The 13,771-nt window shown below is 44.7% G+C and overlaps 1 protein-coding gene across 2 annotated transcripts in view; it reads left to right on the top strand.

Moving 5' to 3' along the window:
• The window catches only part of GAREM1 (GRB2 associated regulator of MAPK1 subtype 1), a 107,763-nt gene that overhangs the window by 81,507 nt on the left and 12,485 nt on the right, over positions 1 to 13,771 (top strand). For both annotated transcript variants that reach the window (XM_061995271.1, XM_061995272.1), the window contains one exon: positions 9,051 to 10,229. In XM_061995271.1, the coding sequence (XP_061851255.1) occupies positions 9,051 to 10,229 (1,179 nt within the window). The remainder of the gene's footprint in view (positions 1 to 9,050; positions 10,230 to 13,771) is intronic.

The following is a 13,771-nucleotide window of genomic DNA, read 5'->3' as shown; positions in this document are numbered from 1 at the left end:
TCAGGACGGGTTTTTTTCTGTGCTCAGTGAGATCTGCCTGTGTGTGACAATATGACATGGTTATGGTTTGGCTTGGTGTGAACCTTGCTTTCCATGTAAATCTTTTGCTGCTCCAGCAGGCTTTTAGAGCTAGCTCTATTGTTGAGCAGACTGCTTTCTTGCTTTGACAGGCTTCAAGGGTCTTCTCCATGGGTGTTATTTTGTTTTTACCTTGTGCATTAGTTGTTAAAGGGAAAAATAAGCCACCTTATCCTTGGGAGAGGTAAGGGGAGTGAGCCTCCCTTCATTCCCCACTGTTTTGAACTAGGCAGGCTTCCTGGGCAGCATGCTGAGGCAGGGGGTTTGAGACCTGCAGGGTATTGGAAGGAGGGCTGTAATATGTGCTGTCAGGCAGACCTGGGAGTGGAAAGTGGAGTCTGTTTTCACACAACAGGTGTCGTGGTTTAGGGCCATCTAGGAACAAAGGACCACAATCAGCCATAAGTACCAAGGGCCTTTGGAACCCTCTAAGGACAGGGAGGGCTCAATTGCCACTTAAGGTCCTGGGAAAAACAGAGAAGACTACTCAACTTGGAGAAGAAAACAGAAATTAATTTAATCCACCACCAATCAAGAACGTAACAAACAGAAAACAACACAGAGTGGGACCATGACACAGCCAGCCCTTTAAGACCACCTTCCCCTCCCCCGGTTCCTCCCCTCTTCCAAAGCCCACAGCCCCGGTTCCTCCCCTCTTCCAAAGCCCACAGCCCTGATTCTGGTGTATTTATATCCCTTCCACCTAAACAGCTCAGGAGGTAGAGAATGGGGGTTTCAGGCACTCTTTTTACGATGGTTCCTGCCCATTGTCTCACCTCAGGGCAGGTGGGCTCCATGCAGGGTGACAGCCTATATTCTTTACATGGATCGCAGGGGAGTCTCCAGTCCACCGCTCCTCCTTCTTCCTTCTTTCTCTGGCTGTGAGGTCCACATGGTCGCCTCCGTCTTGTACCAGTCCTCCACTTCCTCTTCCTCTGCAGATTTCCCTTCTTGAATAGTGATGGCAGAGGTACCACAGTGGCCCGGGCAGACTGGAGGTGGATCCACCTCAGAGCTGGGGGATGTTTTGAGAACTGCTTACTGAGACCAGCACTGCAGCTCCCTTCCCCTGTCACCAAGCAAAAAAAGCTCCACACAAACTCAAGACAACAAGAAACAAAAAATTTAGATTAAACTAAAGTTTTGCAGTGGCTAAATCTGCTTCTGGTTCCTTTAGACAGATGGACACATCAGTACTGGGCTTGGATACCCAAGTCAATTGCCTCAGGTACCTGGTGGCCAGCAGCATCTAAAGGCATAGCAATTCAGAGTATTCTGGGGATCAGCTAATTTCACTCAATCACTAGGTATTTAATCTGTTCCTAATTGAAAATTAGAGACATTCTATCTTTTCTTCAGGGACCAGACGGGTGATAACCTTTCTTGTATTAATATTCCATGCATAATTGCAGAGAATTTTGTTTAGGTATCAGCATTACACTATGAAGATTGGAGGGGAGGTTGATTCTCTATGCTAAAAAGAAGAATGCTAGGAAAGCTCAGCTATCCCAGGACCTTAGCTTTTACTGAACCAACAGAATTAGGTTTCTGCTCTGGTCCCATACAGGTGGCAGTCTGCACAAATACTCAGAAAGCTATTTGGATTAACACTTAAAACCAAAACCTGTGCCAGTACCTGTCTTGAAATCAGTCTCCATGCAGATTTTTAGCTCCAAACTTTAAGGCAATTCCTAGTACTTCACCTTGAGAATTAGTGCTTCTATTCTCTCATTACCTTGTGGCTTGACGCCAGCCTTATGAGTGAACTTCATTGCCTCACAGTGGCTTTGTATGATGGTCTTCCTGACATCCCATCTTGAAGAGATGCTTCATGTTAAAGCTCTGCGTTGTTACCTGACACATTTACAGTCATTTTTTTCAACACTTTGATTTATTTGAGACATCTTTTTAATAACACCAAAGCCAGCTTTTTAATATAGTAATCAGGGCAAAGTCCTTCTTAGCTAAGAGGGAAACATGTATACTGAGATGAAGAATTGTACTTGCTGATTCTCTGTCTTGGGAGACATTTATAAAATAAAAATGGGATGCTGTCTCACAGAATTTAGTCAACTTCTTTGAAAAGGTTTTTTGTTTTTTCTGCTTATAGCTCTTCTGATGACTTTGCTTTATATTAAAATAGTCTTTATTCATTTTTGGTAAGCTGTAAAAATGGGGTTTTTTTTAAGTGCTCTAATTGGTTCCTTGGCTTTAATAGTAAACCCTACATATAGTAACTATGAATTAGAGACCTAACAAAGAGCTCTACTAAAAGAAAGAAACCAAACTGAGTTTTTACTGTGAGTAGAATGCTTGCATTACTCTAATGAGATCTAGCAGATATAACAAGCGATATGAAGCCACAAATCATTTTTATAAGGAGTTCATATGTGTCCAAATGATTAAAGACTACTTCTTCAAACTACAACAGATTATAACCGTAGGAGTCCAAGGCAGGATATTGACTCGGGTGTGATCAAAATCTGTTTTTCTGAGTTAACCTTTGCTTAAGCAAAAGAAACAATATACTTGAGCTTTCCCAAAAGAACTCACTTCCTAAATAATCCTTCATCACTTCCCTGATGCCTGTCTTCTACAGTAGGTGTAATTGGCTTCTGAGTTGTTAGTGAATTGCAGGAGTTTTACAATTTAAAACATTATAGTGACTTAACCCACTGCTGTTTTGCAGGATGTCTGGTAAGATGTCTGTAAGCCAGTAACCTTTCTGATCAGCATCCTGGTATCAATAGTGAATGTTTAGTATGGATCAACATCGGTCAGTACAAAGTGGGGGACAAGTACAGCATGGAGTAGGTTCTGTAGGTCTTCTGTGTTAGGAGTTGCTCAATTTGAACATCTACTAGTGATTTCTAGATGGCTTTAGACTATAGTGTGACAGGCATTGCCTCTTACCTATTACCAGAAAGTGAAAACTGTCTGGGAAAGACAAAAGAAGGGAAAGGGGGAAGTAAAACTGCAGGAGTCGTTGTTATCATATATAAGATGTTATTGTTATAACACCTAAAGTGTTGTTATTATGTGTAAAACAGAGAGCAACCATGAAGATGAATGTGTTTGGGGAAGGAGTTAATTCAGGATTCTTCCAAGACAAGTAGTTTAATAACTGGAGGAGACTTTGTGTTTATCATTACTGACAGCAGCTGAAGGTACAATAGTTACTGCTGCAAGTTGTTGCACTGGAATTATCTGGTGAAGAATTCCTATTTTAAATAGAAGATGTGAGGAGGAGGCACATAGAAAAGAATAAAACGTGAGGACACAGTCCCACTATGGAGACGTTTGAGGAAAATGTAGAGTTTTGCCTTCCTTCCCCCCTATTCCTTCATCTGGTCTCAGCTTCCTACCAGTTGCAAGGTCTTCACAACTGAAGGTTGAAAAACAAACCTGGCCCAGGTCCCAAAGGAGTCAAGTGCATTGCTCAAGTGTGGGCAAAGTAGGAGGGGAGAAGGGAGATGAAAGTCTGGGGCAGAGTGGAGCTACAATGGGGCCAGAGTCAACCCTCCTGAGTATGTCATGCATCTGAATGAAGGCTTCTCATGTGATTTCTGTCTTCTGCGATGTTACCTGTTTCCAGAATTACGAGGGAGTTTCTAACAGTTTGCCTCAAAAATAATATGGCTATTTCTGCATCAGTCTGTGTTCTGGGCTACCTTAAGTCTGCTGCTCTGAGCTGATGCACTGCTGCCCTCTCTCCTGTACTATGTATGGTTTGCTGTATCCAGTGCGTGGGCTGGGACGTGCCATTAGCAGGTTTGGGCGTCCGAAATAGTGTAGGGCTCTGCTACACCCCACCAGTGACTGCACAGCAGGGAGCAGCGGGCACATGGGGCATGCGCTCAGTGCAGGTCTGAGGGAGCAGGGCAGGGCTTCAGGGTGCAAATCCTGCTGGGTCACTGGTGGAAGCTTAGAGGGTAGAGAGAGCCAAGCCTGGTGTGGTGTTACCCATTCTGCTTTTTAGGAATAATTTCTGACGTGCACTTTCTCACAGATCATGTTGTCTTTAAGTGTCCTATTTGGAATGAATCAAATCTGTTCTGAGGAGCTGCTGTGCTTGATTGATTCCTGGGCTGATGGGGGCTCTGTGAAGTTCACTAAAGGCAGATGCAAAGCCCAGCACCTGAGATGCCATAAGCCCTGCAACAGACTGACAGGCTAGGAGGTAGCTCTGTGGAAAAAGTCTGAGATGTACCTTCTAGACAACAGTAGTAGTACAACAAAGGTAGCCAACAGCATATCGGGCTGTATAAGCAAGAGTGTAGCCAGCAAGTCGAGAATGGTAATTATTCCCTGTTGTTCAGCATGTGATGCTACAGCTGAAGTATTGCTTCCAGTTTTGGAAACAGTTTTTTCCAATGACACACTAATACAAGGAAGACATTGACAGGCGGGTACGAGTTCAGTATGCCAAGATGGTTGTGGGGCTGGAGCAAATTATGTATTGGGAGAGACAGGGACATTTGGGTTTGTTCAGCTTTAAGAGGGCTAAGGGGAGATCTCTCTTCTGTGCATACCTACGGGGAGGGTATAAAGAAGCGAAACCGATTTATCTGAGGTGCCCGGTGGGAGAACAAGAGACAACAGGCACAAGTTGGAACATGAGAGTTCTTCTCCAATGTAAGAACAGTTTTCCAGAGAAAATATGGTTTCTCCATCTTTGCAGAAACTAAAAAATTTAACTGGACAAGGCCTGGAGTAGCCTGACATAACTTACATTTGCTTTGAGAGCAGGTTGGACTTTAGGTCCTGCCCAACCTGAAGGACTCTACAAGTCTCACCTGATGTCCTGTGCTAAAGTCCATGGGCTATTGTTGATGTTATTCTAAGTTTTGTGCTGTCAGGGAGGTGAAATGTTTCAGTGAACAAATCAGAGCAAGTTTGATTTTCAGAGGTCATTGCTACAAGGATAAAATAGAGATCATTTAGCTATGTAATCTGAGAAGCAAAAACTTAAGAAATATCTGTGCATTGTTATGTATAATATCATGTACATTGATATATGTGAGAGAAAGAGAGAGAGAGGATATATATGGTATATATATTTGTTGCTAATGTCCTGGAACACATATTTAGCTACCATGTAATGTTATTTATAATGTTATTTAGCTACTTTATAATGTTATTTAGCCTGTGGGAATTAATAAATTTACCTAACCCAGGAGGAGACGAGTTAGCTTGCTTGACTGTCGTGGTTTTGCCCAGCTAGCACGGCAGCACCACGACAGTCTCCTGCTCGGTGCCCCCATTCACCCCCACTCTCGTTAGGATGGCGGAGGCCCCAGCGAAATGGGAGTAAAAAGATAAGCAAGATTGTTGTGGATTGAGACAAGGGCAGGGAGGGCTCGCTGCCAATTATGATTCTGGGCAAAACAGACTCCGGTACTCGACTTAGAGAGGAAAGTAGGAAAGTTTATTCTACAAGAAACAGAACAGAATAAAAGCAGAAAGAAAAGGGAGTAGGATGATGAGAAAATGACAACCAGCACTTTAAGATCTCCCTCCCCCATCCCTCCTTTCTTCCCGGGCCCAGCTCACTGCTCCTGATATCTCTACCTCCTCCCCTCTCAACGGCTCAGGGGGGCAGGGAATGGGGGATGTGGTCAGTCTGTCACAGATGGGCTCTGCCGCTTCTGTCTTCTCAGATGAGGACGACTCCTGGCATTCTTCCCCTGCTCCAACACGGGGTTCCTCCCCGGGACACAGTCCTTAACAAACTTCTCTGGTGTGGGTTGTTCCCAGCAGCTGCGGCTTCTGCCGATACAGGTTCCCTCACACGGGACACAGTCCTTGGTGAATATCTCTGGCGTGGATTCTTCACCACGGTTGCAGTTTCTGCAGTTACAGAGTCCCTCTCTTGGGACAAGGCCTTTTCTGGGCATAAGTTTAATGATCTGCTTTGTCGTGGGTTCCTCCCCACAGTTACAGCTGTGGATATTGGGTCCCTTCCTCAGGACACGGCTGCTCTGGCCATAGTGATAAAGGGTCCCTCCTTTGGGACACGGCCTCTTCTGGCCATAGTTTTAAAGAAGGAAATCACTACCTCTGGGTCGGGGTCTTCAGTGAAGTGATTGGGTCCCCCCCACAGGTCACGGCCTCCTCTGGCCATAATCACTGTCCCTGGCTCGGGGCCTTTAATGAAGTCAATCACTGTGCCCCTGGTCTGGGGCCAGCTTTAGCAAAATGAGTCTCTACCGCTGATGCGGGGTCTTTAAAGAAATGAAAATAAATCTCAGCTTCACCAGTTCTCTCCATAGAATGCAGGGGAGTCTCTGCTACAGCACACCTCCTCCTCTCTTTCATCACTGACCTTGGAGTTCGCATGGTTGTTTCTCTCACCGTTCCTACTCCTTGCACCACCACCAGCCAGAAGGAAAAGAAGGGGCAGAAGAAGAAGATGGAGGAAGAAACCTCCTCTTCCGGCTTCTTCTTAAAAAGTGATCGTGGAGGCGTCTAATTGGCTCAGCCCCAGAAGTGGGTCTGGCTCAGAGCTGGGGAGAGTTGTGAGCAACTGCTTACAGGAGCCATCTTTACAGTCCCTTCCCCCTTACCAGAAAAGGCTGTCATGTCAAACCGTGACGTTGACTTTCAGGACTTAATTTTTAAAATAGCCTGCTGAGGTATACCAGCAGCTTTAACATCACTATTGTAGGGTTTAGTAGATAGTGATGAAGTTGTGCAGCCTTGGACTTTTCATTTCACTCTCTCAGTTTTTTATTACAATTGTGGACAGCAGCTGATGCCTTGCACCTTTTTCAGGAGGAAGAGTGCGGAACAACAGTATTTTTCTCAGAGTGCTCAACTAGAACCGTGGCATGATCTTTCTTTTGTTCCAGCACAGTGAAATTCAGCCTTTTTTCACCTGTTAATATCCCATAACTGTGGCTTTTTAAAAAAAAATAATAAAGAATGTTTTCCAGATGTTTTAATTGTGAATAATTGGTCTTTAAACATGCCTGTCAAATCTAAAAATCCATTTGCTATTTGGCTGGTTGAAGTGGATGCCATTAATAAGCAGCTGTTTCATGAGCCCTTCATTGTGAAGCCTGGCCAGCTCGTTACCTCTGTGGTTTCACATCTGACCCACCATTTCCTTCTACAGTGGCTTGTTTGTTTGTGAATCACCAGGGAACTGCAAGTTGGCCAAGCAGCGGCTCCCACAGCTGTAGGTTGTGACACCTCTCTCACTCTGGGCAGTGTCCCACAGGAGGCGAGTCTCAAGTTTAAATTGCTGACAGCATAGCTTGTGTTGTCCAAAGAAACCATTTCTGGGGACTTGTGGGTTCTAGAAACTGATTTTCTTGACAGGACGTGCCCATTCCAAAAGAGAAGGGAGGGATTGACAGAGCCCTCTGTGCAAGACCCAGGGCTTGCACAGAGCCCTATGTGTCCTCAGCCCTTATCAGCTCCAAAGGCAGAGATACAAGTCCGGCCACAGCTTGAAAGCAACACTCTGTGGTGGTTTTGAGGAGAAACCAGCAACACCCTGCTGTTATCAGAAAGGGGGAAAAAAAAAGAAAGAGTGCTTTCCTTTCATGGCACAGTGTTTCAAAATGTTGTCTGGCCAGCGTGTGAACTGTGAATGAAAGTTAGGTGCCATAAAATCTAGTAGCTTCCTGGGTTAGATCAATTAGCGCGTGCTTAGATAATTCAGGGCTTTGAACGACTTCCTCACCGGAAACCCCAAGACTGAAGTGCTAAGGCGGCACACCTCAGCTGGACTGCCTCTGCATTTGTTCTGAAGGGTTTGTGGAAGACAGTCACAGCTTCACAAGCACAGGTGAACTGCAGATCACAATTTTCAACTGGAAGTGTTATTCTCAGGGCTTCTCGGTTATTAACTGGTGATTGGACTCATAGCCTTGATTTCATACGTTCATTATTCTGTGATGATACCCAAATTTGAACTTCACACTTTAGCAGCTGTGAGAGTGAGGAAGGGGTATACTGTTCTAGTATGTTTTCATTTGCAGTTTTTTCAATATGTTCCTTATTTCCGAATAAAGTGGTCTGTAACAGGCCAGTTTGATGCACCTTCCTTTATGAGTAGGTATTTGCTGCTGCTGAGGGAGAGCTTGGTGGGTTCTATTAGGTCCTTGAAAAGGGCTTTTACACATTAAACCGCTCAAATATGAAGCAGAGCAATTTTGTCTATAAAGGGTTATTCCAGTCTTAAGGAAATAACTTCAGGAACAAATGAGCCTTGGACATCTGTGTTGCTTGCTTTTTTTTTTTCTTTCCAGTACAATTTCCATACTAGAAAGGCACACACATGGCTGTGCATATGTTGTTTAATCTCTTAAATTGCAATTATGATCAAAAATGAGGAAGGAAGTCTATGACTTGGAGAGCAAGGCGGAGGGGAAGTTAGGCATATGGAATAGAATGATATTCTTGACGTCTCCTTCAGGGAATAGATGTCATCTGTTGTTCCCCCTAGCCTGGAAGAGATTATATCAAAGGGATGTACTTCATCCATAATGATGAGATCACCTTTTCTGCTCCTCAGGGAGCCTAAGATGGTGGAAGAAGACGGTTTGCTTCTTTCCAGAGCCTGGCAAATAAGTACTAGAAAACAGCAAAAATAAGGAGACAGGAAAAAGATACCCAAGGGAATCCAGACATGCCCTGTCATGTGTTTACAAGTATCTGTTTGAGGTGCTGGGATATGTGGATTTTTCCTTTCTTTAAAAATTGTTTGTTTGTTCTCATGCCTTCTTTGGCAGTTCCAGGTGGTTGTTTCCCCTCAAGTAAGATGAAGGATTGTGCATAACAGTAAAAAGTTGCTTGGCTGAGCTTCAGGTTAAATATCTTTCATTTGCTTACTCCGCTGTTCAAATGGACTTAGTTTCTTGTGATATATAGTCTTGAAAGTCTAGTCTGAATACTTTTGATATGATATTGATATGATTATCTTCAGGGAGGGAAATCCATTTTTCTTTATTATTATTTTGCAGGTGGCTTCAGGTGAATGCAATGAAGACACTGAAGTTTACAACATTACCCTTAGTACTGGGGATGAGCTCACTTTAATGGGGCAAGCAGAAATCCTTTATGCAAAATCTTCGAAGGAGAAGTCACGACTCAACACCATCTTCAAAAAAATTGGGAAACTTAATTCAATTAGTAAGCTAGGCAGAGGCAAAATGCCTTGCCTCATCTGCATGAACCACAGGACCAATGAAAGCATCAGTCTCCCTTTCCAGTGTAAAGGCAAGTTTAGCACCCGCAGCCCTCTGGAGGTGCAGATGCAAGAAGGTGAGCACACGATTCGCAATATCGTAGAAAAAACCAGGCTGCCTGTTAATGTGACTGTGCCGAGTCCTACACCAAGGAACCCTTACGATCTGCATTTTATCCGCGAAGGGCATAGGTACAAATTTGTCAACATTCAGACCAAGACTGTGGTGGTTTGTTGCGTGCTTCGTGGCAACAAAATTATTCCCATGCATTTTCCATTGCACTTGACGCTTCCCAAGTTTACTCTACCTGACAGTTTGGTGAAGGGGGAGCTGTGGCACGAATCCCTCATCCAGCACTGGTTTAATATATGCCAGGAGCAGTTCGACATAGATGAGTATTCCCGTGCTGTGCGAGATGTGAAAACTGACTGGAACGAAGACTGCAAGAGCCCGAAGAAGAGCCGCTGCACAGGGCATAGCCACGTGCCCAACTCCCTCAGCTATGCGCGAGATGAGCTTACGCAGTCCTTCCACCGGCTCTCCGTCTGCGTCTATGGAAACAACTTGCATGGGAATAGCGAGGTAAACCTCCATGGCTGCAGGGACTTGTGTAATGAGTGGGCCCTGTTCTCTCACGAAGCCCTTCAGTACCAGGAGTCTGGTGACAGTAGCAGCGATTACCTCTTTCCTGAAGTTAGCGAAGAATCGATGTTTCTGCCTACAAAACCAGAACTTCCTTACGAAGAGCTATGGCTGGACCAAGGGTCTGGAAAGGCTGGTGAACAGCCCCTCTCTCGTTCACTAAGTGAGAAGAACAAATGTGACAACTACAGAGGGTCTTTCCGATCAAAGTGTGGGACTGCGTCTCTTCCTGTGCCTGCCACTGTCGGAGCAACCACAAAGTCTTCAGATGTTTCCCTACCTCCACCTCCAGTGCCTCCCAAATCAGAAGCAGTAAGTCAGGGTTGTTTATCTTGATTTGTTTCTTGTAGCTGATGAAGAGTTTGCTTGTGGATTTTTTTGAGGAAGACTTGGTGGGGAGGATATATGGAGGGTAAGGAAACGGTGAGACTTGGAGATGTGCAGCGTCAAGTAGTTTCCTACCAAGTGTAAGTCATGTCTTATATTAAGTATACTCTGGTGATTAAGATATACTAAATATGCTCTGGTGTAAGTCATGTCTTATATTAAGTATATTCTTGTGTTTTTTAACTGATCTAGTAGCTTAATCTTGATACTTTCCGGTGATATTTATTGGAGTCTTTTTGCTCCCACAAGTAAGACCTAAGAGTTGCTAGGTGACTTCCTTCCCTGGCTTTCCCTACCACCTCTCAACATAGCCTCTGTGTTTTCTCACATTTTCTGTGGCTAAGGAGTGTGGGGCATGATCTCAATTGGAACTGCCTCAGATCACCTTAGGGTGTGCATCTTCAATTAAGAGGCTCCGATAATGAGGACAACTAGAATTTTTAAGGATTTGAAGTGTTTGTTAATGAGAGATCATCTTTTCGGTTATGAGTCTGGCAGATTTTGAAGAACGTTAAGTGTCATTGACCTCACCAGGAAGCTTTATCAAGCTAGACCTGAACTAATTTATTGAAAGAAAATGTGTTTAAATAGGAACTCTGCAGAGCCTTCTTAGAGGACTCAGTTTTACAAAGCATGTTTCCTGTCCTAGGGTTTCTAATGAAAACTCATGGGAGAAATCACTTCTCCAAACCTGAAATGTCATGGGGACTTGAGGGGAAAAATACAAATGTGTTTTATCAACAGACATGTATGTAGACTTGGTGGAAAATGCGACCATTACATGGTCTCTTGACATAGCCCTAAACAACATTTTTTTAAGAAAGGAAACTCCTGCCAAGAAAGAGTGTCTAGGAGTCTTCAGCAAAATTTAAATGATACATGCTTATGTCACACAAATCTTGACAGATATTATAATTGATCAAACTAATTTTGCAGGGCTTTTTTTTTCTGGAATTTAAATAAAATATTGCTCCATTTGCAAGTCCAGTGATATTTTCAAGAGCATGGCTGCACAGTAAGCTGAGACTAATCTAAGGCCATGGTGATCCATCCCTTTCCCATTGCCATCTAGCAGTCCAGCAGTTTGACATAGCCTTTCTATTATGAGCCAGGTCAGAATCTAGTTGAAAGCTAAGTTGTATTTATTTGTGCAGGATTAGCCTGCAGTGGACTGCTGTGGTGGTATACCGCTGGTCAGGCTGTGCAGCTGCTGGGGAGGTGAAGCAAGGAGCGGGGAGAACGCCAGTGCAGGCATGAAATGCACAACTACAGCCCTTTGACCACACTGCCAAAGCTCCCCCAAAAAGCAGCTGCAGCAGCTTCGGCAAAGACAGGGAAGTCAAGACATTACATCTTCTTAGCATAGAGTGTTTATGTGTAATGTCTAAGTGCTGGAACCAAAGAGCACTTCCTTACCTTCGAGGTCAGGTATGCACCGGCACTTTGTCCAGACTCTTGGACAAGTGCCCAGCAGCACCATATCAGAATGAGGTTCCCTGGCAGCATATACTGATGCAAGCCGGTGTGGAGTTGATCCTACCCTCCTCCTCCTCCTCCTTTCCCAGCCACATGGTCCTGGCTTCTCTTTTGTGCTGGCTCTGGCACCTCTGTGCCTGGGCAGGCAGCCAGGTCTGGATCTGGAAAATGATTAAGTTTCCTGCTGGTTTCTGTGAGTTGAACTGCTTCTGCACTGGGGTCAAAGGAGCCACTGCCGGGGAGCAGGCGGGAGGGTGAGGGGGGCAGCAGCGGAGGAAGGCTTTCCCTGCAGTGGGGCGAGGACAGCCCTCCTGGCAGAGGTGTGCCAGACCCCCAGGCCATACCTGAGGCATGGTGATGGGATGCTGGGAGAGCTGTGGAGCACCTGCACAACATCTATGTGGACCCTCACACTTGGGGTAACCTTACGACATAGTGACTCCTTTCTTCAGACAGCAGGGTGGTATTTGGGGTAGATGCCTGTGTTGCCTTTTTAGGTCATTTTGAAAAGCATGTGATTTTTGTCATGTGTGCTTTACATTACTGAGGTAATGTGTGAGTGCTGTCAGCAATTTCAGTGTTCTTTGTAGCCATGTAGGAGAAATAATTTCTGCTAAAGATATCAGCTTGCATTTAGAGGTGATGAGGAGGTGTAAGCCCATAAAAAAAATAAAAAGCCTACATCTCCATTGATAATCATAACTTAGACTCAGTTCTGTGGCTCCCTGGAACAGCTTTGGAATGAGTATCATCAGTAGCCTACTGAATTCATCAGTGAGCTGAGGCAGTGTTTGCCTGGTTTCCATGTAGAGTATTTATAGAATAAGTAGATCTCAGGAGCTGCTGATGAACATGTGGTTTAGTCATCACTCCCTCTAGAATGATATTCTATAGCGTTTCTGTATAAAGGTTGGCAAGCAATTGTATTTTTGCATGCACTAAGTTTAGAATGTGTATACAGGAGCCATTTGCGGGAAAGAAGAGAACTTTTGGGTATTTCAGAAGCTGTTCAGGTTTTCTTCTCTCCATCAGGAGGAAGGGTTCTGATAGATTATGTGTGCTTTCTAAATACCTTTCAGAAAATCAAGGCAGCATGAAAGCAGAAGGCAGGGGGGGAGGAGGGTGAAAGGCCTCTGAATTAAGGCCTATAAATAAGAAATTGCTTCAGCCTCAAAACACTAATTTGCATTAAATCAGAGACTGTTTTCCTGATTGATTTAAAGCACATCCCTAATGGAGTATGCTGAAGTTCAGCTTGCCATTGGCAAGGAGCCTTGAACTTCTCTGTGATATGCTCGCACTCACGCTGGCAATGCGACGGGCTTTTTCCAGGCAGCTTCAGGACTGGTCACTGCAGCAGACACCCACAGTGCCCATGTTCAAGGACTGACATCCCAGGGCCCAGGAAGGTGCTGATGGGGCTTGGGCTAGCACCAAGGAAAAGGAGCAGAGGTCTTAAAATCAACTTTAAGCCATCAGAAAGTGGTCACGATCCTTGCTGGGTCATGGGAAGGAGAGTTGGAGCATGGGAGGGCTCAGAAGGTGATGAGTAGAAGTCCCAGGACGTGTAGTGTAAATGCACTTTATCTTTATTTGGCAGCCACATGGAATCTAGTGCTTCTGAGTGAGAGTATTTCCTACTAACAGCAGCAGCCATCAAGGAGTCATTGTGTGGCACTAGCTGTTCCCCTCCTCTGCTGCATTTATTTCATTGCCATTTGCTTGGACCTAGTGAGGATAGCTCTCCTCTGAAGTTTCCCTTTGCTCTTGTCAGATTAATCTGCAAAATCTCTCCTTTTTATTCCTCTGTTGGGTTTCCCAAGGGCTATGTCTGGCAGCTGTAATCGCAGTCTTGTGACAGGGACCAACTGGGACTGCAAACCAGTATTATTTGTGGTCTCGTTCTGATCTGCAATCTAGGTCAACAAGGGAGCTTGGCATAGTTTGTTATGCCAGCACCTTTGAATGCCAGCAGTCTTCCCAAGAAAGAA

This window comes from Colius striatus, chromosome 4 (genome assembly GCF_028858725.1).
Source record: "Colius striatus isolate bColStr4 chromosome 4, bColStr4.1.hap1, whole genome shotgun sequence".
In the NCBI taxonomy this organism is placed as follows: Eukaryota; Metazoa; Chordata; class Aves; order Coliiformes; family Coliidae; genus Colius; species Colius striatus.
Note: the sequence above shows the minus strand (reverse complement) of the source record. Positions and strands in the feature narration are given on the sequence as shown.